The sequence below is a fragment of the Podarcis gaigeae genome, assembly GCF_964106915.1.
Source record: "Podarcis gaigeae genome assembly, chromosome: 1".
Lineage (NCBI taxonomy): Eukaryota > Metazoa > Chordata > Lepidosauria > Squamata > Lacertidae > Podarcis > Podarcis gaigeae.
This window is the reverse complement of record NC_139678.1, coordinates 85,805,528-85,833,526: the sequence shown is the minus strand read 5'-3', so window position 1 is coordinate 85,833,526 and position 27,999 is coordinate 85,805,528. Positions and strand designations below refer to the sequence as shown.

Below are 27,999 nucleotides of genomic sequence, written 5' to 3'. Positions count from 1 at the left end.
GCGGGAGCTGCTTTGCAGCATCAGAACTTCAGCCTGATTGCACAGCTGAGGGAGTTAATGGCGCTGGGCATGAATCCATCCATATAGGTATCTCCTGCTCAGCACCGGCAATCTCATGATTCCTTCTTCAGAAATCGTTACTCCTAGGTTATACAGGCAAGGAGCTGGGTAAGGAGCTGAGTAGAGACAAATGCCTTTTTATTTTAAGTCTAATTTTAATTGAAATCAGATTTTTGTAATTAAAAATGAGTATAAGTGCCTTGTTCAAAAATAACCAGATTTAAGCAAAATTATTAGTAGCTATAAGCATGTTGAAGGGGGTGGGGTGGGGGGTATCTGATTTTGGAGGTTAAGGGCGGTAAATGCATTCATTTGCCATAAGAATGACTCTTAGGAGAAAGTTATAAGAACACCTAAAGTAAAAAGCATTTTCACCTTGGGCCAGTCACTATCTCTCAGTCTAACCTACCTCACAGGGTTGTTGTGAGGAGAAAATGGGGAGGAAGGAATCATGTACACAACCACCCTGGGCTCCCTGGAGGAAAAGGTGGAATATAAATGCAATAAATAAACAGAACTAAATCAATTTCACTTGCAATCATAAATCGCAAATCACCATTTGGACACCTTTGCATTAAAAAAACCCTAGGGTAATGTGATGAAAATTATGAGTAAAATGTGCACCCTGCAAAGATGTGGAATTCTGCTTGGGATGTTCCTCTCACTTTCAGCTTCTTCTTCCAAGACTTCTCACTGTCCCCTTTATATTTTTTGTTTTCCAGAGTAGCTCTCCAGCCTTTTTAGAACCTCCTTTGTTACCAAGAGCAGATTTAATCATTATGCTGAGTATGCCGTAAACAGCTAAATTAAGGACCTTGCTATGATACAAAGCACAGCTGGTCTACTCTCTATGCCGAGCAATTTTAAAAATCCCCACATAGGGTGGGATTTTAGGGGGCTCTGGGGAGAATCACAGGCATGGATTTTTATTCACGCCCAGCTGTTCTCCAAGTACAAAGCCATTCCACGAATTATGTGAGAGAAAGACCCTTCCCACCCACTTTCCCTCTACCCTGTCCACTTTTGGTATGACAGGCACGCCAACTTTACCTTGCACTTTGCAGCTTTAGGGTCTTCAAAAGGGAAAGTGGAGTCAAAGACTGAGATCAGGTTAGCAGGGTAAGAAACAGAAGGTGAGGCTGGAAAATAGTTATATACTTTGAATGAAGATATTAGGAAGTAGAAGTGGGGAACCACAAGTTGGGGCTGGGCGATCCAAGGACCCAGAACATCAAAACTTTGTGCAGGGTCAGCCCTTAAAGATTAGGCAGAGCAAGGCAACCTTGTGATTTTGAATGTCATCGAAAGAGCAGTGAATGCCTAGGTTTTCATTTATTGTTACAGTATTGTACTTTTATTGCCAGGGAGAGACGTTTCTGGGATTTTCTGCCTTAAGTGCCAAAATAACACAATAATCCCAGAGCTACTATGCACCTTGACTTGGGGCTGGGGTGCTATTTGCTGCTATAACTCAGACAGCAAAATGTATTGGGCCTTGTGAAACAATAATGGAAGGTCTTTCTTTGAGCTACTGATTTATAGCCCTTCTTTTGGAAACACTATTTTCTTCACCTGAGCAAGAGAAGAGAAAGGGCCTTCTGGAAGAACTGGGGGACCTTCTTCCTTAGCGCTAGCTTTGCCTATCACCTCCGACACCAGGAGCAGAGTTGGTTGGGGTGCTGCTGTGATTGCTCCCCCACCTTGTTTCAGATTCCTTTTCAAGCAAGAATGGAATATGTCTGCAGCTGGGCGTTCCCTGTGCATCGCTAGTGCCCCTGGGGGAATACCTCTCCTCTGATGGGTGTTCTGAGCAGGGAATAAATACCAAAAGCCTTACTCAGAGAGAGAGAGGGAGGGAGGGAGGGAGAGCTCTTACAATTGCTCACTACCTTCCTCCAGGAGATGCAGTGATTTCCAGCAAGGGAAAATCCCAGTGTAATATAAAAATATTTGCTGATCAGTGCTAGAACTTTCCAGAAACTGAAAGGAATTTGGAGTTCAGAAAAATTAGGCCAACCGGAGTTTGGGCTAAGTTTTAAAACTCATAAATATGTCTGGGGGAAAGAATGGACTAATTGATTATACTTGCAATTTCTGTAGCACACACACACCCCCTCATAAGATTATTAGCCTGTAACTTCTGCTTTGCAACTTGGAAGTCCACAAGAACGTGCACGCATCAATTAATGTGCCAAGATTCCCCAGTGAGGCTTGTGACAGGGAAGAGCCCATATATAATGACATTTCAGATGGTTAACAGGCTCACCCATTGTCTAGTTTTCTGGGTTTGTAAGCACAGCAGTGGGACAGCCTCGCCACCAGCTCTCTGTTCTTCTTAGGTTGGTCTTAACCTGGTGCTCATTGAATAGGTTTGCCATCTTTTTTCTGGCAAGGTCGAGCTGTCAAAGAAGTCCAACAAAAATGGAAAATGAAGTGGAAATTGCTGCAGTTAGTGTGTTGTCTGTGCTCAGAAATGGAAATCACTAAAGTGAATCTGATTGGTCTTCCTTCACATCACTGTTGTTTTTAGGTCCACATATGATGTGTAATGAATGACATTTTAACACTGTTTTGATGTTTCGTTTATATTGAAATGAATTACGTAAGTTACATAAATAGGTAAGTTATATAACTTACATTAAAATTGCAGACTTTGTATTTGGCAGAAACCAAACTGCAGCATAATAGAAACATCGTTGATTGTAAGAAATACAAGTTGAACACAAACTGCCCACCTTATATCCCTAGACTCAGGGCTTGGCAAAGCCTGGGTATAGTGGTTAGAGCAGGGGTCACCAGCCTTTTTGGGCCTGTGGGCACATTTGCAAATTGGATAAATTATTGTGGACACCACATACACATTGCAATCTATTCTATTGGCTACATCAGAAGGCTTCTCTGATGCCTAATTTCAGCAAGGGGAGAGGAGCCTGTGGGCACCAGGAGAGGAGGGCACATGTGGTACCTCTGTGGGCACATGTGGCAACCCCTGAGTTAGAATGCCATACTAGCTCTGGGGACATCCGTATTCAAATCCACAGGCAGCCACGACACACACTGGGTCAGTCATCATCTCTCAACCTAACCAACCATGTAGGGTTGTTGCGAGCATAAAAGAGAGGGGAGGAAGTTAACCATGTAAACCAGCATGAGCTCCTTGGATGAAAGGTGAGATATACATGTAATGCAAGCAAGCAAGCAAGCAAGCAAATTTCTACCAGGGCTCATCATTAGAACCCATTTTCAGTAACAGGAACAAGGCCTTGAACACATGAAGGAATAGTTAACAAAAGTGCATCTGAACATGTGATCATGTACAGAGTACTTTTCTCTCCTGCTGGGCAACAGTTTTCTTGCCACAAAGCATTCACTTTCAGCAAGAGGTTGAAGTGTTTATCTAGGCTGAAAGATTCCACAGAAAAGGCCACTCTCCTTTGAGGATCCCATAGAAAGGAGTTTCAGCAAAGTGTGACTTGTCCCACTGCTGCAGCGCTAGACTGAGAGAAGCTGCACCCGTCAAAATTCACCCCGGGCTCTTGCATTATCAACTAGAACTTGGTCTGCCCATATGCAAGAGATTTCCTCTCACCCACTGTAACATAGGATAGCGTTAACTCATGTGCATGTTTGTGTGCCACCAGTTTGGTGCTGTCGGATGCAACCAGATGCATGCCTAGTGTCTCCCCACTGTTACCAGTCCAACTAAGTTGTGCCTCCTCCCACATCCTAGCAAAGGTGATGTCAGGGAGACCACAGCATTGCATGCAATACCCTTCTATGTCATGCAGTTACTCCAGTGTGCTTGATGTAACGTAGCCTAACACTGTGCTAAAACCTCTCATGTGCCCTTCCCAAAGAAGCAGAGACGTTTGGATTTTGCTTGCTGTCTGTTCTGCTCCCACGGCATGTGGCCACTCGCTTCCCTAGGTGGGTGTTTGTTCAAACCTGGGCTTATTGGTAAACAGCATCAAATGGGAAATGGCTTCATTGGAATGCAGAGCTCTTTTTAAACGTGATCAGAAAGAAGCTTTGTTATGAGGTGCCACTTTTACTTTCCTCGGTTCTGTCCCTCACCTTCTTCCCACTGTCAAAACTAGAATGCTCCTGGCTTTGGCACACAGAGGAGGAAGAGAAAGGAGAAGGCACAGGCCTTTCCACTGTACTGCTAAAGGTAAAATAAACCTCTCCAGTTTACAGCCCACCAATCTTACTGATGACTTTTCTGACTAACAGCCTCAGACACATCAAAAGACTGCATTGGAGATTGGTCCACTGGGGCAAAAGAGCCATTGCAGTCTACCCACAGCCAGCTCCCACTGCCCGCTGTCACAGTTACAACGGGTGGCTCTGCCTGTCACTGGCTCTACCTCCACCAGCTAGAGAGCTTGTGTCACAAGCTAGGATGCAAGAACTTCGTTTACTGGCCCTTATGTAAGATATGTGTCATGTTCTAGTCTTTAAAATTAAATTGTTCAAAAGAAAAAAAAAAGGCAGGCAGTTCACCCAATGTTTTGTGGAATATGGTGAGATCAGATGGGAGATTTGATCCATTTTGCAGCATTTATTTTGATTTAAGTTGGGGTTCTGATGTTTCATCAGATGAGCCTTTGGTCTGATCCAGCAAGGCTCTTCTCGTGATGTATGTCTGTGCATGTGTTGGCGGGAGGGATTAGTAGAATGCCTGCTGCTGTCCTTCCTCACAAGCTATATCAAGCACCCTCTGGTGTATGTTCCTTGCTGGACAGGTGAGCACTGTGCAGCTGTTGCAGGGGGTGAGCGCTGCGGGATTAGTAGCTTGAGCTAGGGGCAGGGCTGCTTTGGGAACGTGCATTATCATCAGCGGTGGCCAAGCGAGATCACAGGCTCCCAGCCAAACCCCCTTGCTTTGAGCTTGCCAAAGGATGCTGAGTTCAAAGGGCTGAGGTGTGATTGATGTGTGAAGATAATTCTCCCCCCTGCTTTCCCTAGCAGCATGCGCGCCACACACACACACACACACACACACACACACACACACACACACACTCACTCCTCCTTTCCCCAGCCTGCAAAGTGGTTGTGGAGAATGCTGATGGGAACAGAGGGATCCCACATGGGTTTAGGAAGAGGCCAGAGCATTTAAGGATTGGGGCAGGCAGGATGAAGTGTATGAGGGCACTGAGCTTAGACCTTACCATGAGGCAACTCTGGCCAACTGCGCTAGATCAGCCCTTCTGAAGAAGGCAAACTGCATGTTTGCTTCAGCATACCCTCCAACATTTCTCCGATGAAAATAGGGACGTCCTAAGGAAAAGTGGGACATTCCGGGGTCAAATTAGAAACCGGGACAGTTTCTGTAAATCCCAGACTTTCTCTGGAAAATAGGGACACTTATAAGAGCTGAAGCAAACATGCAGTTTGTCTCTGTGTGTACATGTACATGCACATATGTTTCTTCTGGACAGAACAGCAGTAAGACCCAGCTGAAGGCAAAACTATTCCTGAGGATAACATCTTTTTTCTTAACAGAAGCTCTGGGCACTTCCACACAACACTTTTTTGTGGCCTCTGTGCAGCATCCACATCTACATGATGGCAGCCTCATCAAAGTGCCACCCCATATTTTCTTGCTATTAGATTAGGATTTACCATTTCGGTGGAAAATCTGATAAGTAAAACAAACAAAATTTAACAGGCACTCTGCTCCCGAGTTCCCCTTGCAGCCTGAGCACACCTTGAGCACACTGAGAGCTTGTGGAAGGAGGGGCTGGCAAGGTAAGCTTCCAGAGGTGCCAATATTGTAGTGAGCATTGTGGTAGACGTCTCTGCCCTCCCCAGTTCATCCATCTAGAGGCCCTAGAGAATCTCGTGTGCCCCCTCCATAGATAGAAAGGCCTTCCAGGTGCTGAGGTTCCTCCCACAACCTTTGGCTGAGTGCAAATTAAATAAATAAAAGCTGACAGCTCCAGAATGTGAAACCAAGATACCACCCACAACCAACCAACCTGTAGCGCTTTGGAGCCTTATGAAACAAGGTTGCAGGGAGCTCCTCCCTGGCGAGGCCTGTGCACCGTGCCCCTGGCTAGACTGGTGCACCCTGCCCACTCTTCCCTTCCCTTCCCGTCTGGTGTTCCTTTTGCAGAGCCTCAGGGCCAACATTATAGGCAGGGTGGGGATTTATCAGACAGCACCAGATACCAATAGGGTGACTCATCGTTACCCAGCCCATGCAGGGCAAAGCGGGCAACAAGGGCTGTTTAGGATGCAACAGCTTGCTTCTCACCAGAATCACCACCACACAAGCACAGGCCCTGAATTCTTTGCACATTCTGCCCATACGTTGGGACCCCAGGCTGCCCACCTAAAAGGGCGGTTGGGCATTTGTAGCCAGCAAGCAAGAGCACCCAGTCTCAAGTCATTTCTGTCTTGGAACGATGTAACTTGGGACTCTTTCCAGAGCCTTGCTACTGCCCCATTGACACACAGGAAGCCTTTCCCTTACTAAATGATCATTCTGCTCCTCTTGTGCTTTTCCAAATTGGGAAATGTTGAGGTCCTCCCCATTGCCACCCCTGTTCCCCTTTCCTAAGTACAGCAGAATCTTGGACAGGATTAGAGACACCACTGCAGCCTTGATCCAGCAAACATTTTCTGGCTGCAGCAGCAGTCCTCAGAATTTGAAAGTATCGTGGCAAACGCCCCCCACAAATAATCTCAGCATCCCATGCATGTTGAGACCATAAATACAACATTCCCAGTGTGAAGGCTGCCTGATGGATCACCCATCAGAATGAGTGCCATGGAGCTCAACTGCTGAGCTTTGGATGCAGAGACTGGCATGTTTCTTTCCAGGGGGCCCCCATGTGCTCTTTTTCCTGCAGTTCCATTTTGCAGATCTGGCATAAACCAAAGCACCCATGTGTGAGCTATCGTGAGATGCCACGCAAAGCAAGTAGACATCGCTAGGCTTTACCCAACAACAAATCTCATGTCTCCATCATTACACCCTCAGACACACACCATCTCTGATTCACTTTTATTCTCACAATAATAAAATAATTTACCAACCACAGTTACCATCATACTACATGCCTACAGTGCCTGTATGGGACACTGGAGTCAGAGGTCTCTGTGCCCCCACCCTTCAATCTCTTGCTAGAAACATTTATTTTAAACAAACTCAGCATTTTTAATTTTTTTCTCTCTCTCTCCTGAATAACAAAGATACTAACGGCCCAAAACAGGTCTTGAATTGGTCCAACGTGAAATGTGGCAGCTGGTACAGCTCAGTCGGTAGAGCACAAAGCTCTTAATCTCAGTGTCGTGGGTTTGAGCCCCATATTGGGTGAAAGATTCCTGCATTGCAGGGTGTTAGACTAGATGACCCTCGTGGTCCCTTCCAACTCTACAATTCTATGATTTCAACCCAGGATTTTAAAAAAGAAAAAACAGGTATTTTGTTCTGTAAGGGCTGCCTGCCACCTGAATGATCCCAGTGCGGGATTTGTAAGATACATCACGGGGGGAGGACTGAGTGAGGTTCTGCAGAAGGAACCTACGTAGGTGTCTCCTGGGCCTTCGAACCACAGCTGGAGATGCCAGTGGCCAGAAGCAGCTGGAGTTAATGTCTGGGATTCCAGCTAAGCCCACTGGCGTGCAGCTCTTTGTGCTTCAGAGGTGCCAGGCTCGCGACTAACGCCCATGTACAACCGAACCCCCTGAGTGCTCATGCACAAGTCAGAAAGGAGAAGAGGAAGTGCCAGGGAGATGATGTGAAACACAAATGTGCCAGGCTGCCCAAGCCATGCCTCCTGCTTTTTGCAGGGCTCCACTGTGCCCAGTAGAAACCGCAGAGTCTCTGGAGCGTCCAGCAGGGGCCACGGTCTTCATTTGCAGACACTGACCCACTCCGTGAGCCGGCACTCCTCGCAGGCCACGAAGCAGCACCAATGGAACTTGCAGTTGCATCGCTCACTGCGTGTCTGCCGCAGGATGTTGTGTCCCCGCCCACAGCACAGGCTCTCGCAGTTGTCCATGCCCGGGCTGGTCTTGTTGCATAAGCGCCCTTGCGTCCCCATGGAGTCCAGTGCCGGCTCCCGCTCACAGAAGTCCGGTGACTTCTCAAAGTAGATCAGGTCGCTGATGCCGGCCCGGCGCCTCTGGCGGGCGTGGCTCAGCTCCATCTGCCCTGTGTTCCTGTTGTGGGGCCGGATCAGCATGGCCCCATAGAAGCGCTCCTTGAGCAGGGAGCCTACCAGGCGGAACTCAGGAGTCACCTGCCAGCACGTCTTCAGTTGGCAGCTCCCCGAGGTGCCGTGGCACTTGCATTTCCTCCGCATGTTCTCCATCACCACCTGCCAGGGGCACAAGCAGACAGTGGTTAGCAGAATTCAGCTAAAGCTTTGCCTTGCACTGCAGTTTTGTATTCCCCTCTAGCACACCTTGTTCCCAATGGGCAGCTTGGCTTTGCCATCCCTTGGAACCAGTATATGCTGCTGGGGCAAAGGGCTCTCTATGCAGTTTTGCCCAGTTGAAACAAGTGGCCACACAAAGGGTTCTCCGATGGCTTGCTTCATCTTGCTGGGCCAAGGAGAGCCACCAGAGCTCAAACTGCTACTTTCACGAAGCCGGATAGCACAATTCTTGAATACAGTAACAGCCCAACTTTCCAGGTGGAAAGAACAGGACTAAAATGGTATATAAAACATGGCTAACATGCAAACTATAAACAAATATAAACAAAAGCATCATTACAAACAGTGTTAGCATCAATAACTGTTTAACACAAATGTAACTGCGGGCTTGTCCACACTTCTGCTTGTGCCGTCCCTAGAAAGCACAGATCCCAGCAGTTTTCCACTTGACCCACTCCTTTCCAAGGAAAACCCCACTCTTTAGCAATAGAATGGAACAAACGGCAATCTGGGGGAAACCCAAATTTCCATTTGCTCCAACTGAGCACTAAAGAGTGGTTTTCCCTAGGGGAAAACAGCAGAACAAGAGGAAGTATGGATTAGCTCTAAATCATGTGTCTGGATGGGCTTGCCAAAACATTTTTTTCCAGACAGGTATCAAAGCATTTATCCGCACTTCCTTTTCCTTTGCTCTTTCCAATCACACTCTGTGATTTAAAGCTCCATGTCCAAGTGCCCTTTCCCCTGTCCCTTCTGGAGCTTTCCCTGTGAAAACCTACTCTTTAAAGCCCAATTGGAGCAAACATCAATTTGTAGAAAACCCGAATTAATGTTTGCACTGGTTCAACTTTAAACAGTGGGGTTTCATGGGGAAAGCTTGGGGCAAAACAAAAACAAAAAACTACTCGGACACAGAATGCCTCTGCCTGGAAAGAGCAAGGAAAATGTAAGTGTGGATAAGCCCTTAAGCAGTATAGTAGAGGCACCTGCCTAACGTCAACAGGCAGAGAGTTCCAGAGTCACACTGACACAGCCGCCACACCAAAGTGCAGAATTAACATTCTACGGCACTTGTAAAAAGTACAAGTAACACAGATCAAAGTGATCCAGTAGGCACATAGAGGGAAAGGCTTAGGAAAATTAGTCCCAAGTTGTTAAGGGCTGTAACAGCTTGAACTCAGCCTGGTACATCTGAATTTCAATAATGTGATTAATCATTGTCACCTATAACGGAGGGAGGAGAGGTCCTTCCGCATGTGGGATGTAGGTGTGAGCGGCATTTGCCCTCCCCAGGATTCCATATAAATAGATCCAAACTGTTCCCAGTTGCTATGGTGTTCATTAAGAGGTGGGATGAGGATAGTTTGTTCAACCCTGTATGGGTGCAGCTGTTGTACCTGGTTACATGCAGCGACGTGCGGTCAGGGATTACACGGCTGCAAGAGGGTAGGGCTGTTTGCAGAGTGAGAATGAAAGATGAAGCTGATGCTCTAAAATTATGCATCAGTAACTCAGATTTAGACAACGTTCATATCACAGGACCTTTTCATTTAAAAAGAAAGAGAAAAAAGCTGGCTTTTTAAAAAGGTACTTATCTCTCCCTCCCCAACACACTTTATTTTGGAGTCTTGCTGCGAAGTACACAGGGCACTAAGGTTCCTTTCTCTAACTATAAAGGCAAGAAGTGTAAAAGCTACCTTTCGTGATTTCTGCAGGAAAAAACTAAAGCTAAAATGCATTTTTTAAAAATTGAAGCTGCAAATATGAGCAGCACAATGTGTAATCACCCCTCCCTCTCAAATGGAAAGGTGTGTGTATATACTACTTCCAAGTATTGAGCAACTGCATAGACATAGGCCGCAGAAGAGACATTTGAGTTTTGTTTTGGATTCCAAATTTCTGGTTCTGCGAGAAGAAATGTAACTTTCAACATCCTGATTTGGTTTCCCAAGCTCTAACTATTGCAACTGTGTTTATTCTGAGTTTTACTTGATCTGAAGCTCCATCTGGGACTCTGGACTGAAATGATTATTGTTATTAAAGTGGGCCCTGCCCAAGTTTATCATCTGAAGATCAAAACGAGACACATTAGGGAGGAAAGAAAAAGAAAAAGGGGAAGGAGCAGGGTCAATCAAGACTCTTCAGAGTAAAAACAGAGAAAATGAGTTGTTTGCCAGGTGGAAGGGCGAGAAATGGGATCCATGCAGGGAACAGAGAGTGCAAGTTTAGGACTGATTAAAGGGCTGGAAACTGTAGATAGAAGGGTTTAAGCAGCAATGCAGAGAGGAAGAAGAAAGGATTGATACAGGAGAACATTGAAATATCTGAATATACTCACAAGAGGTTTAAAGCTAAAACAGGGAGAAAGACAGACTGCTGCAAACTCATCAGGATAACCAGCATAAATGATCTCTCTCCAGTACAGGGAAGAGCTGCCTACTCATTGTATGGCCAACCATCTCCAGAATCTTGAGGGAGAATGCTTTTGCCCACCTGCCTGGTACCTATACTGAATGTTCAAATGTGTTCTCGCTACTAGAAAAAAACATCCTGAAGCTGAGATTCACCAGGTATGGGGGGTGGGAGTGGAATCATCAACTAGAGAAGGGATGGGGGAAACTGGTTCTCCAGCTGCTGCTGAATTACAACGTCCATCATCCTTGACCATTGGCCATGGTGACTGGGGCTGCCAGGAGTTCAGTAACATCTGAAGGGCCAGAGATTCCCTGCCCCTGAGCTAGAGGGTCCGGCCGTAGCATCTATCTCATATTATGTTTGGATCCAGCTAAGATGACTGGTTTGGCACTGGGATGCAGAAGACCTTGGGGCTAATAGAGAATTAGATATATTGTACAACATAAGCTTCCACTTGATTGGCATGTAATGAGGCCCTGAAGGTTAAGTTACCTCTCTGTTTGACCTTGCATGTATGCTTGGAAGGCCTAGGTCAGGTGTGCGGTAACTTTGGCCCTCCAGCTGCTGCCGAACTACAACTGCCATCATCCTTGGCTACGGATCACACATGCTGGGCTGACAGGAGTTGTAGTTCAGCAACATGTGGCAGGCCAAAGGTACCCCATCACTGGTCCAAGTATATTGGGAGGAGAATGCCTGAAAAGAAAGCAACTGGGAGGGAGGGTCAGCAGTGGCTTTGGTGTAAAGGGCAGGGGGCTAAGCCAACACTCATGAGTTCCTCTAGGAATAAAGATGGGCAACTTGGAAAGAAGCACCCAAGGTGTGATTCCCTGCATAAGATCATTTTAAATAAGTGGAACAAGCCTCAGCCTGACTTAATGCTGGATTCATCCTGGCTCAAGATGCGTGGGTGAAAAGACTCAGGAAGGATGTCCTTTTGCTGGCTTCCTGGGCAGAAGTGCCCTTGTGTGAGGTTGCTTCTACCCAAGGAAAAGCCCATGTGCAAAGTTGGTGGGAGGTGCTGTGGAGAGAGGGAATGTTCTTTATCCAAGTTTGGATAGGTTGCTAGGCAGAGAAGCCTACTTGCTGCTTGAATGCAGCTCGCCATCACATGCTGGTCCCTCCCTCTAAGATCTGGAGGGTACAGGATTATGGCCCCCTGCCTGTTATGTGTACAGAGGCCTGGAGCAGTGGTGGAGTATGCTTGTACCTCCCTGACCGTCAGGCAGGCATGTTCCAACCAGGGAAGAGGTGACTGCCTCCAGCCTGGGAAATCCCGTCTTCCTAATGGGTGGGTGAAGGCAGGAGAGAGCTGGGACTGACAGAGTAAACTGATGCCACTTAGCCCAGACACCACTATTAAAGGGGCAAAAGCCCTGCCCTCTTTGGCATCTGGCCACCCTACACCATATCTATAGTCTCTGGGGCAGATCCTACAAATGGACCCACATCGTCTCTTTGCCGTTCACTGCTGCTTGATGGCATGCAAGAACACAGCTCCACCTTATGAATTTCTGTCTGCCTCAAATGGCTATTCAAAGCACAACATCAGGAAACAACAACAACTGTTCTATCTTGTGTCTGTTCTTGGAACAACAGGCAAGAGTGGACAAAATGGGGGCCCTGGGAAGCCCAGCTGCAAGTCTGTGCCTATCTATGTAACCTATTTGAGGGGCAATTGGCAACACACCATTTCTCAGCATGATATACCTCGCTGGGATGTGTAAGGAAATATAGAACAAATGCTGTAAAGCATTTTATACACTGTTCTTGCTACTGGCTTGGACTTACGGCAGTCTTTTCTGCTCTGTTTGCAAGTAGGAGACTATTAATATCAACGCACCTGGGAGGCATTCCAATACATAATAGATTCTACCACAAGCGAATTAAGAATGTTATCAGGAAAACTGCCAATGTCTGTAAGTGTGTGTGTGTGTGTGTGTGTGTGTGTGTGAATGAATGAAACAGTTTGCTACCCACCAAGCCAAACTCAGTGTACCAGTGAGGTTCACTTACCAGGTGTTTTGACAACCACCTTGCTCCTGCAGTCCCAGGTAAGGGCAAAAACAAGTGTTATCAGGCTCCTGGCAACCCATAGTACACTTTTTATGGCAAGTGACTAAGTGTGCAGACCTGCTCCATTTAGCTATATGCCACCTGCTCCTGCATGCATGCTATAGTAATTGTCAGGCAAGTGCACGTGTAGAGGGAGAAAATGGGACTTTGTTTATTCTGTACAGTGGTACCTCAGGTTACAAACGCTTCAGGTTACAGACGCTTCAGGTTACAGACTCCGCTAACCCAGAAATAGTACCTCCGGTTAAGAACTTTGCTTCCGCATGAGAACGGGAATCGTGCTCTGGCGGTGCAGTGGGAGGCCCCATTAGCTAAAGTGGTGCCTCAGGTTAAGAACAGTTTCAGGTTAAGAACAGATCTCCGGAACGAATTAAGTTCTTAACCAGAGGTACCACTATATATAATTGTGTACCAAAAGTCCTGTTTCCATTGGACACAACTTTCATCATATTGGATTGTGCTATCTTGACTTCTGTTCACACAAGTTTAGCAGAGCCCAAACCCATTGTCTCCTATTCTTTGGCCAGATAGCCAGGCATTTGCCTGGTTTATTTCTTGCTTACTGTGAACTGGTTCAAATATCCAGAAACAGCATTGAGTGCAGCAGGACATAATAGCACATGGCTTTAAGTCTGAAGGGGGTAGGTGTGGGTCTGTGCAGCAGGTCACCTTCACTTCTAGCAACCTGAGATAGCAGTGCTTTAAAAAATAAGATGCTCCATATTCAGGGGCATTATAACCCTGATTAATGGGTGCTGGTAGCAAGGAATAGGGAGAGGCTAGAGCCTTTTTAGAAGCTTGCCAGGGTGACCTGTCTGGTGACAAGAGGACAGGACCAGATGGGAATTTTGGTCTGATCCAACAAGGCAAGTTATGTCCTTCATGGGTGCAGCTCTAGCCTTGCTAGCTTTGAGTTTTCCTAATGCCACAGCAATGCCAGTTGCCACAGATCCATCCCTTAACCAAGCACAGCTGCAGGACAGACTGCCTAGCCAAGCAAGCTCCTCCATGCCTCTTAGAGAGACAAAAGGGGCCAGGGCAGGCACATGATACCAGCCTGCAGAGCAAGCCAGTGCCATCTTCCCACCAAGTGCTAGCCCTGCTGCTTGCACAGATTTGATGGCAAGATCAGCCACACACCCCCCACACATGCCGAAAGCAGCAAGCACCACCCCCTGCTATGCAGGAACACTGTAATAAAGGAAATTAGCACCAAATTACAGAGCACTAATAGGCTGGGAGCCATTATCCCCCTTGCAACCCACCTAGTGGTTTGGAAACCATTTCCTGTGTGCTTCCCCTACTGGGGAAGGGTGCTGGGGAACAAAGTTCCCATCCTGCCCAAGGCAGGGGCTTCCCGAAGGAACCAGCGGGAGGACAATGCTGCTGCCCCTCAGAGAAGCCCTCCAGAGCCATCTTTCCTAAATCAGAGCTCTGTCTATACCATGCAGAGGGGATAACAAAAGGTCATTGACAGCAACCAGGCAGGGGCATGTCTTCCTCTCCCCCACCTCCGCTCACTCTCCAGCCCATTACGCTGAGCTTGAAAGTACAACTGTTCAAAGGACACCTAATCTCAAAGAACAGCTGCACAGTACAATCCTATTGCATGTTTACTTGGATGAAAATCCCACCAAGTTCAATGAAACTTACTTCCAAGTAAGTGTATATATAGGATTGCAGCTGTAGTGGGTTTTTTCCTTTTTTCTTTTTAAAGAAACAAACCACGAAGAGTCTTTTCTCTGGCAAGGGATCTACTGCAATTCTGTCAGCAAGGGACAGTTTCTGCAAGTGGGTGGAACACCCACCAGCATGTTCCAGGAAAGACTTCATAGGAGAAGCCAGAATGTGGGTCTCCTTGAATAGTGCTGGTAGGAGCCAAGGTTTAGTTTCTTCACTCCCAATATTCTACCCTTTAGGTCACAAAAAAAGCATCCGGTGGAAAACTGGTCCCAGGAGGGAGAAGGGCAGAGGGAATCAAAATGCTTTTTTAAAGAAAAAGATGCTTAACATGGTAAGAAATTGGGGACAAGTATCCCATCATCATGGGCCAGTTCTAAAAAAATCCTATTAGGGCTCCTCAAAATATGCCTAGTTTGTTCATATTAAGTAGAACTGCCACTTTATTAAATTAACTTGCAACTGAGAGATGTCCCATTCCTCCCTCCCAAGTCTCCCCTCTAAAACCCACCACAAGAACAAGCCCTTTCTATCACCTTGAGAGCCAGGTTACAGGTTTGAAAGGTCTTTTCTGAAGAATGCTCTCAAAGTGCTGCTATCAGCAAAGTGCTGCGATCAGCGCCCACTGGCTAAGTCTGATACACCATTTCAATACACTGTAGAAATACTACATTGGGGCACTGTGGGCAGCGCAGTCCCAGAACCCAGCTGGGGTACCTGGGTGTCAATGTAATGCAAACTGTGCAGCTGCCATGTGTCATTGCCAGGCCCAATCACCATTCTTGGATATATGCCTCTTTGACAGGGCCTTATGTGGCTCCTGTGCTGCCTGGATCTTACTCTGCCGTCTCCTGGCAGTGACCATAGTCTTCTCATTGCACGCCTATCGAACACATTGCTATCATGTACACACAAACACACACACCATCATTCTCCTGCTTCAAAGAAATTTCAGGTTAGTCCTAAGAGATGAAAGAAAGCCACACATTTTGGCTGGATATAGCAGTCAAACACTGTTTTAGCAACAAGGTGAGCCTTTCTGCTCCATAGGAGTAAAATAAGTGCATTCTTTTTAACTGCCACTGGTCAAAAGAGCTTCACAAACCGAAGAGCAATGGGCAAGGTGCATTTGTAGCCAGTGTTCAAAACTCCCATTGTTCTAGGCACATTTTGCGACAGAGAATTTCATTAGGGTGAGCAGTTTCTGAGCTCTGGGCGCAGTACTGTGCCTAGATTTCAGATTAAAACTGCAGAGTGGAAGGAAAGGAGGACCTTATTCTGCCTCCCCAATTCCAGCTACTCTCTGAAGACTGGAGAAGAGACCCTCTTAAGAATATTAGGGGGGTGGGCAGAGGAAGGACTAGACCATGTGAAAAATGAACATAGTATTTTAGTTGCAGTTCATTCATTTTCAGCTTTGTATTCTTGTTTAAAAAAAGGGTGCCTAGACATTCTGTTGTTGCGCCCATAACCTAGGTTTAAGATGCCATTTAGCTTCTACCTTTCATATCTCAGTTTCTAACACTGTAGCAATCCCTCCTTCCCAGCTGTTGGACCTTCTTTGCCAACCAAGTTTACGCAGCGACTGGGGCGATGGAATAAAAACTTGCCCACAATATCTTTGCTTACTTTATTTTTAAATAATAATCAAACAGCTGCAAAACACTCCTTCTCACTACCATTCCTCAACAGCATTCCTTAACAGCATTCTATAACAGTACACACTGTACCACTTGATCAACTTAAATACATTTTTCAAATAAACAATTACCCTATCACATCACTGCATTCGGTGCAGTAGGTAAACTCCCCCCTGCTAATTAGTTAAATTGTTAAGATACCTCAGGTGTGCTAAATTGTGAAAAGCTCACAGATGTGCTGCCATGCAGGCTATAATTACAAACACACACACCTGAGTAGCACCACTGACCACATCAATATTAAGAAAACCCGACACCAGCTCCTAACACTGATACTGGATCCTAGTATGTGACTCACTCTAACATCTTTTTTATAGAGACACTTTCTGCCTCCTTGTTTTGCTTCCAGTGTTTTGAAAAATGGGTAACCCTTTGGTGAAACACATTCAAGGCTTTCCTTGCTGGTCACTAGAATTAAATTTCTGGCTGCTATTAGCTGTCAGATTTATCGACTCTTGGGGATCCAGCTCCTTTCCTCACTGAAGCATAATATATTATACGTCATAATATCTTATACATCACGTATCCCCCCCACCGATTTTTGATTTATATTTTTTTTTAAAAAAAAGGAGATTCCATTATCAGCCTGGGCATATTGTTCCATCCAAGTATCCCATACATAACCTCGATTTCCCTGGATTTGAAAAGCACCGATTCTTGTACCAACCTTGGTGGAACAATGGTTCTCCTAAATGCACAGATACAAAGCAGTGGCAGAGTGGTCTGACTCTGATGGATTAGGCAGAGAGTGCAGGGCTCCTTCCCCCTTGTCAAGGAGCCAAAAGGTCAGAGTTAGGGCAGGCTTGTTTACAGGAGGAAGGCTTAACCTGTATTAGCAGTCATTAACCTGGATTAGATTTCTCCTATATCAACACAGCAAGGGCATTTGAACTGCAGATTTTACCATTCCATCTCAAAGGAATGATAGAGACACTTCAGGCTAGTGATTTTCAACCAGTGTGTTGTGGCACCCTGGGGTGCCTTGAATGATGGTCGGGTGCCTGCCTCTGTCCCTCTTTCAGGCCAGTGATTTTCAACCAGTGCATTGTGGCACCCTGGGGTGCCTTGAATGATGGTTGGGGTGCCTGCCTCGGTCCCTCTTTCCTTCCTTCCCTGCTTCCTCTGATGCCCTCTCACATCTCTGCCTCTCAAAGGCTTGTACAGCTGTTTGTTGCAGCAGCCCTTGGCAGTGCTGGCATGAAGTGGTCTTGCTTAACACATACGTGAGTTAGTTCTCAGTGGTATATATCAGAGGAACAGCTTTTCCAATGGATTCTTAAAACAGTCCTATTGGACCAACTCCCCAGCTCACTGCATACCTGCTTATTGTGTGAGAGGACTCCTACACCTTTTACAATTTACACAGAAGGCAAAGCTTCACCATGTATGGCTTTTCACATCAAAGTCATGCAGAGGCAGAAAAGCCACCCATGACCCCTTCTAGAAAATTCTTGTAAGGCACTGGAGCACTTTCAGGATCTTGTAATTGATGAACTCATATAAATAGAAGTTGGCCCTATACGACTGGACATCTCTTTTGTATACCTTATTTTGAGATTACTTATAAGTAACATGACACAGTTCATGGGCTTCCTTCTATCCTAATGTGATGTATCTCAAGTACTGATGTTCACTGGGGCTGACTTTATAGTTAGGAATGGTGAATCCAAAATAGAGTTCAATTTACCATACATACATTGTGGCCACTTCACGTAATTGGTACTTTAAACATATATCATAAAATAAACTGATGAGCAAAAGACTGAAGGCTGTTATGATGCGTAACAATCCCAAATTACTGCAGATTGTCTTCTGAGTTCAGCTATGCAATTTTTAGGAACATTTCTTTTTAGGATGCAGACTGAGAGGTAACAGAGGAAGTGAATGTGCTGGGAGAAGTCATTTTAAGGTAACAAGCTTTTCTGTCTGCAGTCATGCATCTATATTATTTAATTTGCAATGTTAAGCACTGCTCAGTTTCCACTTGCATATACTACCCTTGAGGATGTCTGGTGCACTAAGCTATAATTAGAACACTATTTCTCTTAAATTACAAAAAAAATGTATTTTTAAGTAATCTCTCTCTCTAAAATATGGAACACATTATACTAGTGCTTGAACACCTGCACTGGCTTCCTGCTGCTTTCCAGGAACAATTCAAAGTGCTGGTTTTGAATTTTGACCTAAACAACTGAAGTTAAAATGAAATTAAGGTGTCTCCAATGCTTACTTCTACATTTGCATAGAGTGGTCACAGATTACACACAGCTCTGTTCACAGGTATCAAGTGCAGCCAAAAGCTATTTTTGCTGAAGAACTTTGTCTAGCAATGATAGTAGCCTTAGGTACAGTGGTGTCCAAACTATTTTCAAAGAGGGCCAGATTTGATGAAGTGAAGGGCCGTGAGGGCTGACCAAAGGGCCGACCAAAGTTGTTGACCTTTTTTTTTAGGATTTTACCCCAGGAAATAAACTGCCACAAGGGCCAGATTAAACAGACTGGTGGGCTGGATTAGGCCCCTGAAGCAGACTCTGGACATGCCTGCCTTAAGAGGTGCTCCGATTAATCATCTTGCTGCATTAATTAATCCATCCAAATGTTGCCTAACACTTCCAGACTGTTCCCATTTTCAGGTGAGATAGGTAGGATTCATATACCATCAAATTCAGGTTGTGCAATTACTGTATAGTTGATTGGAAAGTCAACTAACAAACCCACCTCCCAAAAGATATGACTTTTGGAAATAAGGGAAGTGATGGGATAATGCACTGGAAAGTGTGGGAGGTTAACTGACACTGCATCAAAGCAAGTGTGGGATAAACTTGCTTTGATGCAATGTCATCTAACCTCCCTGAAAACAAATCAGAATGAGTGCTCAATAAACCTATCACCTGGAAGCACCCTGCCTCTAAGGGGCTTCCCCATTCTCTTCAAGGGAGTGGGCAAGTCCATGCAGACATCCCTCTTTTTTCTGATTGCATGATATTAGAAATGGGTGCATCAGATCAGATAGGTGTACCTATACAATGCAGGTGAGCAATCTGCAACTCTTGGCCCAACTTCCTGTGAGTGGCAAATGGGAAAAACAGGTGGAAAGGGACAAGGGGGGGGGAGAGCAGTGGGTGGCAAAAAGACAGAAAGGGAGTAGCCGCACCGACTTCTGACTCTACTGCTGTCTGACAGATTACTCCCACGGGAATGTGACCCTCAAATGTGTCCATCAATAGAAAAAAGTTGGTCCTCCCCAGCTGTACAGCTTAGAGATGACTGCACAATTTTTGCTAGGCTTACTTCCACTGAAAATGTTCATTGCCATTTTCTTCCCTTAGCAATTAACTTCTTCATCCATCTTTTGTTATTATAAAACCACTTTCTAGTTGCAGGTAATGAATTAGTAATAGTAACTCTCACTGGATTTTCCTGTAGAACTATTAGTTGTGGGGGGATATAGAGGCTTGAACCTAGCTCAGATCATGGGTGGCCACCCACTCAAACTGTTCAGTATTTTAGCATTCAAACCTAAATCAGCAGAATGATGTGCTTGACTGAATCAAGCTTTTCTCGAAACCTCACAAATGCTCTTCTCCAAGATGGGGGTTACTGCACTGGCTGATCTACATCTCAGTATGTGCCATGCAGGAAAAAATGATTCTTTGACACCTTAAAAACTAAAATATATTGTAGTGTAAGTTTTGATGGGCCAGAATCTACTTTGCCAGATGCATGTACAGATGATAATCTCTACTACCTGCAGCTCGACAATTCCTCAGTGAACAACAAATATTCTGAATACAGAGGAATTTCAGAGGTGTGCATGCAGATCATTAAGCAGATCAACAGCTTTAATCAGCATGAGCTACTTTTGTGCAAGGAGACGGTGTCTGTGTGTTCACAGGGACAGGATTTTAAAAGCATGTTACAAAGGGCTGATTGTGGCAACACCAGCTGCCACTTTACAGGCTCCATTTCACAAGGCAGCTTACACCAGGAAAATATAGTGCTGGAACTGGTCGTTGTACAGTTTGTGCATGTCAGATATGCATACATTTTAGCTAGTAAATTTTAGACAAATTCAGGGCTTCTAGCCATGATGGAGGCTATGCTCTGCCTCCAGTGTTAGAGGCCACATGCTTCTGAATACCAGTTGCTGGAAACTTCAGGAATGGAGTGTTCTTGTCCTCAGGTCCTGCTTGCAGGTTTCCCACAGGCATCTGGTCACCCACAGAGAAAACAGGATGCTGGACCAGACGGGACATTGGCCTGGTCCAGCAGGCTCTTCTTATGGCAAAAGTGAAAACATGGTCTTCTATATTTACTTTAAGAATTTGCTCCCTTGTGCCACTCATGAAGGTATCAAGGTATGAAAACCATCCCTATGTTGGGCAAGTTGCTGCTGCAATTCTGCAGTCAGATCTATGCTCACTTCTTATGGAAAGCAGAAATCCACTGAGCAGTGTAAGAAAACAGAGTCAATCTCTTCCAGCATTCTCATGCACATCGTGTCCAGCCAAATGCCATGTCAGTCTCATAAGCAAAGGATAGCATAATAGTCATTCTAGCCATGGTGGGATAAATAGTCAACAAATAGATGAATACAGTCCATGCCATGTTTGCTCTAAGCATTCAGTGACTAGGAGTAAACTGCTTCTAATCATGGGTGTTCTATTTGCTTTCCAGTGATCTTGGAATCAGACTTGAGTATGCAGAGTAATGGGGCCTTTTCTTGTGGATTAAGTAGTTAAACAGAACAATAAATCTCTTGAATTACCATAATTTTCTTGCACATTCCACACTTCTGCTTCATCTAAAATGCAAGTATGAGAAGCTGTGCATCAGGGAAGCAGAGATGAGGATGGCCCTACCATGCTATCATTTCTGCTGGTAAACAAACCACAATTGATGCTCTTGGTTCTCAGATTGCTCCAGGCAGGGATCAAGCACTGGCAGAATGCAAGCACAGTACACTATGGGAGGGCTTATCCACACTTACCTTTCCTCCGCTCTTTCCAGGCATGGTCCATGCTTTAAATCTTCATGTCCAAGCACCCTTTCTCCCCACCCTTCTGGAGCTTTCCCCATGAAAACCTGCTCTTTAAAGCTCAATCAGGGCAAACAGCAATATGCCCAAACCCCAAACTGATGTTTGTTCCCACTGAATGCTAAACTGTGGGTGAGGGGAACTTGTGCCTGGAAAGAGCAGGGCAAAAGGTAAGTGTGGATAAGCCCTGACTCATGTCTGCATCTGATTGCATCAGAAGTTGCCATCACATTAAATGCAGACAGCATTTCTCAGTTACGCCAGCCCTGTACAAACCATCTTGGACCAACCAGGTAGATGAGTGTCTGAGCTGGAATGATCAGCCTCGTTTATTTCTATAGATCAGGAACTGTCTGGGTTATTGACTCCCTCCCAGAAACCTTTTTCCAAGCCTTGACTCCAACTCCCCACCCAACCCATTGCTGCGCTTTCAGCTCACCTGCCGGCCAACACGGTTGTTGTGCAGTCTCATGCGAGAGTGGATGTCTCGGTAGGTCTCCCGGGAATCTAAGAAGTCCTTGGAAAATTTCTCCCCATAGTCCACATCGGGGCTGCAGCCCCCCCACTCCCAGGAGTCTTGCAGGCCTGGGGCCTCAGCTGGCATGTGTTCCAAGTGCACTCCATGCATCATCCCCTTGCCTCGGTTCATGGCCTCCAGCTGGAGACGGTGCAGCTTGAGGCGGAAAGCTTCCTCATCCCCACGGCGCTTCTGGTCACAGCCACATGCCTGCAGCTTGCCCAGGGAGCATGCATTGGAGACAGCATGTACCACCCCTGCGGCTGCAATGGCATAGGCAAAAGCACTCTCACGGAAACCTGCAAGAAAGAGCACATTTCACTTAGTCACCATTGCAATGCTCACCACCCACATGAGATCTTCCATTGCACTTGCACAGTACAGTTGTGTAAAGGCTTAATGGCTTGCCCATGAGCTTATTCCAGGGATGGCGAAACCTGAAAGGGATGGCACTTCAGATTTTGCTTGGCTACATCTCCCTTCATCCCACGCTGGCTGGGGTTGATGGGAGTTGGAGTCTAACAACACCTGGAATGTGATAGATTCCCCAGTCCTTGTTGTGACCCCCTTCCCCCTGCTGTCAGTTACACATAGCAGGGATTCCAACAGGCATGGCCTTTTCAAGTCACAGCAAAAATCACAGCACTTTACACCTTTGGCAATCCTATCCCCTCAAGTAACAGAGGTTTCAGGCAAGAGATTTTGGAGATAGGTGAAGGGTTAACCAGCCCCTCTTCAGCGCCACAGCCCTACCCTTTATCCAGCCCCACCCCCCAGCAGCTGCTTTTAACCAAGAAAAAGGCATTTGGAGACCTGATCATAGATCTTCCATATCACACTGTCTTTTGGCCCATAGGAAAACAACAAACTATGTTCCTTGATAAAGATGAGGCGGCAGTTCTGATCCCAGCCCCTCAGGACGACAGATAAGGGACTGGTGTCCTTTTATTTCAGACAGCTGCTCAGCTTCAAAGCTTAAGCACTGCCTGATTGTTCATCCCCTTGTCTGATGGCCTAAGGCCTGTGAATGCTATCTTGTCAAACAGTCCCTGTCGCCTCCATGGGTGATTAGCTCCTAGACCTCTCTATGTGCACATTGGGAGAGGAGTGTTCTTTGGCTCCTGTACCACAACTCTTGCTTCACATCACATTAGGCCACGCTTGTGAAATAGGTGAGTAGAGTTCACCTCCAGATGATTAAGGAAGAATGAGTTTGCAAACTGGAATAAATTTATTCCCCAACCCCCAAGCCCACTTCACTTGTGTGATCAAGTGAGCTATTAAAATTTGTTCTGCCAGGGGCCAGGCTGGTGACTTTATAGACAGAGTCTGTACTAGGCAGCACAAGGATTATGGGAGAAGGAGATACAGGGAAAACAGGATCTTGCCTGTGTATTCTTGGCTTCCTCCTGACACGCTTATCTGAACATGGGGGTACAGGTGAGTCAGATCTGAACACAAGCTGTAGCTCCACACTTTCACTGTCCAAATCTGTAGCAATTTCTTGTTCTTGTCACCCGCTTCAGTCTCTGTTGAATGATGCACAATTCCTACTATGCTGAGGTTACTGGACAATAGTGCTGAGTTATGACTACCCCATGGGTGTTAATGTTCTGGGATGTACTGAGCCTCAGTCTCCACAACACAGTCCTCTTCCCTCTGCTACAAGAGGTCCTTCACTGACCACCTGACCCAGATAGACAGAAACAGAAACATGGAGCAGTTACTGCTTTCCTCTCCTCTGCCAGGATTCAAGGAGGCAAAAGGCAAGACCTTGCAGCTTTGGCCTTAAGACCTTAAGACCTCTTTGGCAGCCATGGTAGTTGCTGCCTTACATTTTCCAGAATGGAGTTCCATCCAACATTCTGGGCTTTGAGCCTGGAATGCCCTAGAGACCACCATGCCAGGGTCAGAAGATCCTACTAAGGCCCACTGTGGCAATGGACAAGGCAAAGAGCTTCCTGTTTAAACCAACATTTGAAAACTAGGTGCAGAGTACGTTGACCACTGGTCTGCTATCTGGGCAATCCGTATTTTAAAGCTGGTTCTAAATGTGTTTTGTTGTATTTTTAACTATTGTTTTTGACCACTTCGTATTTTATAACAACTTGGGGGAAAGGTAAACTATATATTAAATAAACAGGCAGACTAGGCCTATGCTTACTTATTACCTTACTTATTGGAAATTATTTCCCCTCTACACAATGGACCTCACTCCTAAGTTAAAAGAGTGCACAGGGGTGCAGTGTTAAGGTAGTTGTCCTTTAGTCTCCTGTGCTCTGGTGTCATACTACTGCTTGGATCTCAGGCTGCTGCCAGAGGCCAAACTTTGGGGCCATGAGTTGTACTAGCTGACCTTGGAGATCCATTCAAACCCTCCAGTTACGAGCAATTTGAATGGGAAGGTGAGGATGGGAACTCTTAGGCACCATAGAGTCTCTCACCATTGCAAAGCTTGCCAGCTATAATTAGAGCACGTTTCTGGCTTTGGCTTTGTTTATACTCTCTGAGATGCGCTGGAGTCACGCAAGCTCCCACAGCACAAGCTGCAGGCTGCAATCCCCATAGCCCAGCATTGTTTCACTGTGCAGAGGGGAATTTCCAGAACTGAGTTTATCAATGAGAGAAGACAAACTCTGCTCAAAAGTCTGCTGCCAGGGAAGGTTTCATATTACAAGCAGTAACACACATGAACACACACACACACCCCGTGACAAAATATCCTATGCACGAAGGATTAAGTATGTGTGTTTTATGAAGTATGCAAGTACCCATCAGATAGATAAGATTTGTGATTAAGTGTGTTTATGAGGAGTTGGTGGCTTTTATTTAGGACAATAGAACCAGCCAATAAGCTGACTGCTATCTGACCTAGTAAATCAGGCTAACCAGTTTCCTAACAATCCAGTATGTTGTTTTGGCTTAGACAGGCATTAATGAGAAGCCTTGGAATTTTAATTTGCACACATTTAGCTCTATTCATATATGCAAGTGAGCAATGACAACTCATCTGCCAGGAGAGGTAACAATCCTATAAACACCCCAGTTTTCTTAGCAAGATCCAGTGGAACCAGCCAAGAGGATTACATAGGCCCCAATGACACCTGTTTGTTTAATGCAGGCTCCCCAACATTTTGGGAAGTCGAAGATGCATTTGGAAATCTAAGAAATCAAAATGGGCAACTCAAAATACCCACGCCACAGAAGAGAAACTGGCAATGCTTAGAAACACCCCCCCAAAAAAACCCCCCACAAACAAAACACCTATACCCCAACCAAAACAGGCAACATCTTGCCAGCAAACAGCAACCATGCACCCTCTCACCAAACCTCCCAAAGTAAATATTTAAAAATCACTCAATTAAAAAACAAGAAGAGCAGAAAGCTGTGGCAGGTTCCGAGAGATGTGTCTGAGGGTACTGTGGCACCTACAGACACTACATTAAGGACCCCAGGTTTAATGTGTCAAAGGGGATTTTTCTGTCTGAAGCCTCTGCTCCCAACTTTTCTCCCAGGTGGGCAACTGTGATTGCTAGTGTGGTATCATGACAGCCTCAAAGGCTAAGGAACCAATAGTGTTACCAAGGCAGCGCTGGGACTAAGCACCACCACTTAACCAGGGGCATCCTAGAATAAGATTCCAGAGATTCTGGGACCAAGAAGACAGAGATTGCTTAACTGGGAACTCCTGAGATTGGACCAGAGACTGCATCACTGCCTAGGACCAGCATACTTACCTCCCAGGGGCCTCATACTATGCACAGAGTTTGTGGGGAAACACAGGCAGCATGTCTGGCATGATCTCCCAAAGGGGCAGCAAAATGCAAGCCTCCAAGCCAAGAGCTGACCCTTTAAGGCCACCCACTTTTCAAGGCTGGGGTGGAACCCAGCATGGGGTTCCCCAACTGCCAAGGCATGAAAGGATTCATTACGGTCTCACACACTGTTGAAACATGTTGCTCACTAGGAGCTCTCCTTGGTGCTGCTTTGCAACCTCCCTGCCCCCATGGACTCTTCTTCATGACCTGATTAGGACACCAAAGAAGAAACAACCCAGAGGCCAGAAGTGAGACCAGGTTGCTTCCTCATTGAGCATTTAGTTTCAAATTGCCATGCATTGTTCACTCACATTCTGGAATCCTCTCATGTTTTCCCTAGTGTTGCTTCTGTCTTTTTTTTTTTCTTACTGCAGAAGGTCAGATACTTTTGAAAGCAGAAGAGAAGGCAAAATATCTACCAATGTAGATGCTCTTGCCACTACTCTTCTGCCTGTTTTTCGAGGCAGTATCTGATTATCAGGATGGGGAACCTATCACAGTTCAGCACACATTCATTATAACCTTTGTAGCAGGTACCATTTTATAACACCATTCTAGTGCTAAGACAACTTTCTGACTAATCCAGAACAAAGACCACCCTGCTTCAATTTTCATCATGGCTATCTCAATTAGAATTCCCAAACCTATGCAGGTAAGCTCCACTGGGTTTGTTGGAGTTACTCACAAGGAAGTATACAGAGGTGATGATTATTTTTTCGGTAGTAAAACAGACCAGTGCAGTTTTTGTTTTTTTTTTGGAAAGCGAGTGAAAGTAATTGCTTTCTCATTTTGCTAGATATACACATGGCAACAGCCTACCAACAAGTTATTAGACAACATGGGGGGAGGGGGACGGCGGCAAGTTCCTTCCCAAGTCAAACAACCAAGCGAAAAGTGAGTAAGTAATGACATTTAGTTGTAGCAAATAAAATACTGCTCTTTTTAATTGCTTTAGAACATGCTTTCTTTCTTAGAAACTGCAAAGCAATCCATAACAAACATTTTTTTTTTTGACATTTCATGAATAGCAATGAGCAATGCTTAAATGCTTAAATGAATGAACTGCTAGCATTCAATAAATTGATTTTATTTTAAAGCATGGCTCACAACTTGTTTTCAAAGTGACCACTCAGCAAATTTGACCTTCCTTTCCCCCATTATGGCAGCTATGCCCACTGGTATTGATGGAACATAGCAGAATACATACACAAGAAAAACCTGTCTGGAAGGAGCCCTCATTTTGCATCCAAATATTCCTAGCTCCCACTACCATGCTCCCTTCCTCCCTCTCTCCCTCCCTCTCCCTCTCCCTCCCTCTCTCTCCCTCTCTCTCTCTCTCTTTCTCTCGGGTTTCTCTGTTCCCAGCTACAGCTTCCTAAATTTCTGGGCTTCAGTTTATGTCCAAACTTTCTAATTTCAGCATTCACTGTCCTGCCTATTCCACCATCCTTGTGCTGTGAATTATTTTTCTTTCCTTTTGATTGAATTATCTGAACTAGGCATGTGACACAGTCCTCTACTGAAGCTATGCAGGTCTGGTCCTGTAAGCTGCCTGGATGGGAAACTTTCTCTGAACCATATGCAAGTCTTTCCCAAGAGCTCTGGAAGGAGGAAATAAATATTTGCTATCAACAGTAGGCTAGGACCTCTCAGTCCCAGAAGCCCAAACACAACATTGTTATTTATTTATTTATTAAACCAGGATTTTCATCCCATCCAAGGAAAGGGAGTGCAGAGAGCAAGTGCTGTAGTTGTGGGATGATAGCTGCTCAGTATGTTGTTCAAAGGCTGCCACAGACAGTATTGCACAAACGATGATCAAAGAGGCCATGGGGTGGTTTGAACAAAAAACAAAAGGGAATATCAAAGTAAATGTGGAAGGGGAGAGGTTTTGCATTCTCTCAGCAAAGGCAAAGTGAAAACCACCTATGTCGAAACTGAGGAAGTTAACTGAAGGGTAGTGATCTTTATTAGCTTCTTCGGGAATACTTATTGCAATGCATACAGGATTGTTGTTGTTTTACGCGTGACACATTCTGCTATTATTACTACTGAACATTGATACGCAATGATTATTGCAATGATTATTTGTTACTAAACAAACCCTATAAAAGTTATCTCACGAACAAAATTATACACTGGGAGAATTGTGATCAGGTCACAGTAGTTTTACAGTGACCGCCAGGAGAGGGTGTGATTAGTTTCAGGGCTACAGTCCTAGATATAGTCAGCAGCAAACAACTCTAAAAACAACACTTTTGGACAGGACAATAGTCAAGGCCAGAGTTAAAAGGAAGGAGTG

At 45.5% G+C, this 27,999-nt stretch overlaps 1 protein-coding gene and 1 long non-coding RNA gene across 2 annotated transcripts in view; one reads left to right on the top strand and one right to left on the bottom strand.

Annotated features, from left to right (window-relative positions):
* Nucleotides 1-66: 66 nt before the first annotated feature.
* LOC310825532 lies at nucleotides 67-26,589 on the top strand. Its single transcript, XR_014555359.1, has 3 exons — nucleotides 67-168; nucleotides 18,178-18,233; nucleotides 26,494-26,589. It is a non-coding gene; the product is annotated as an uncharacterized lncRNA (long non-coding RNA).
* The window catches only part of WNT10A (Wnt family member 10A), a 44,640-nt gene continuing 23,699 nt past the window's right edge, over nucleotides 7,059-27,999 (bottom strand). The window contains exons 3-4 of the mRNA XM_083747487.1: nucleotides 21,802-22,178; nucleotides 7,059-8,393 (exon numbers count right to left, since the gene is read on the bottom strand). Coding sequence (XP_083603613.1) covers nucleotides 7,926-8,393; nucleotides 21,802-22,178 — 845 coding nt within the window. The 3' untranslated portion in view covers nucleotides 7,059-7,925. The remainder of the gene's footprint in view (nucleotides 8,394-21,801; nucleotides 22,179-27,999) is intronic.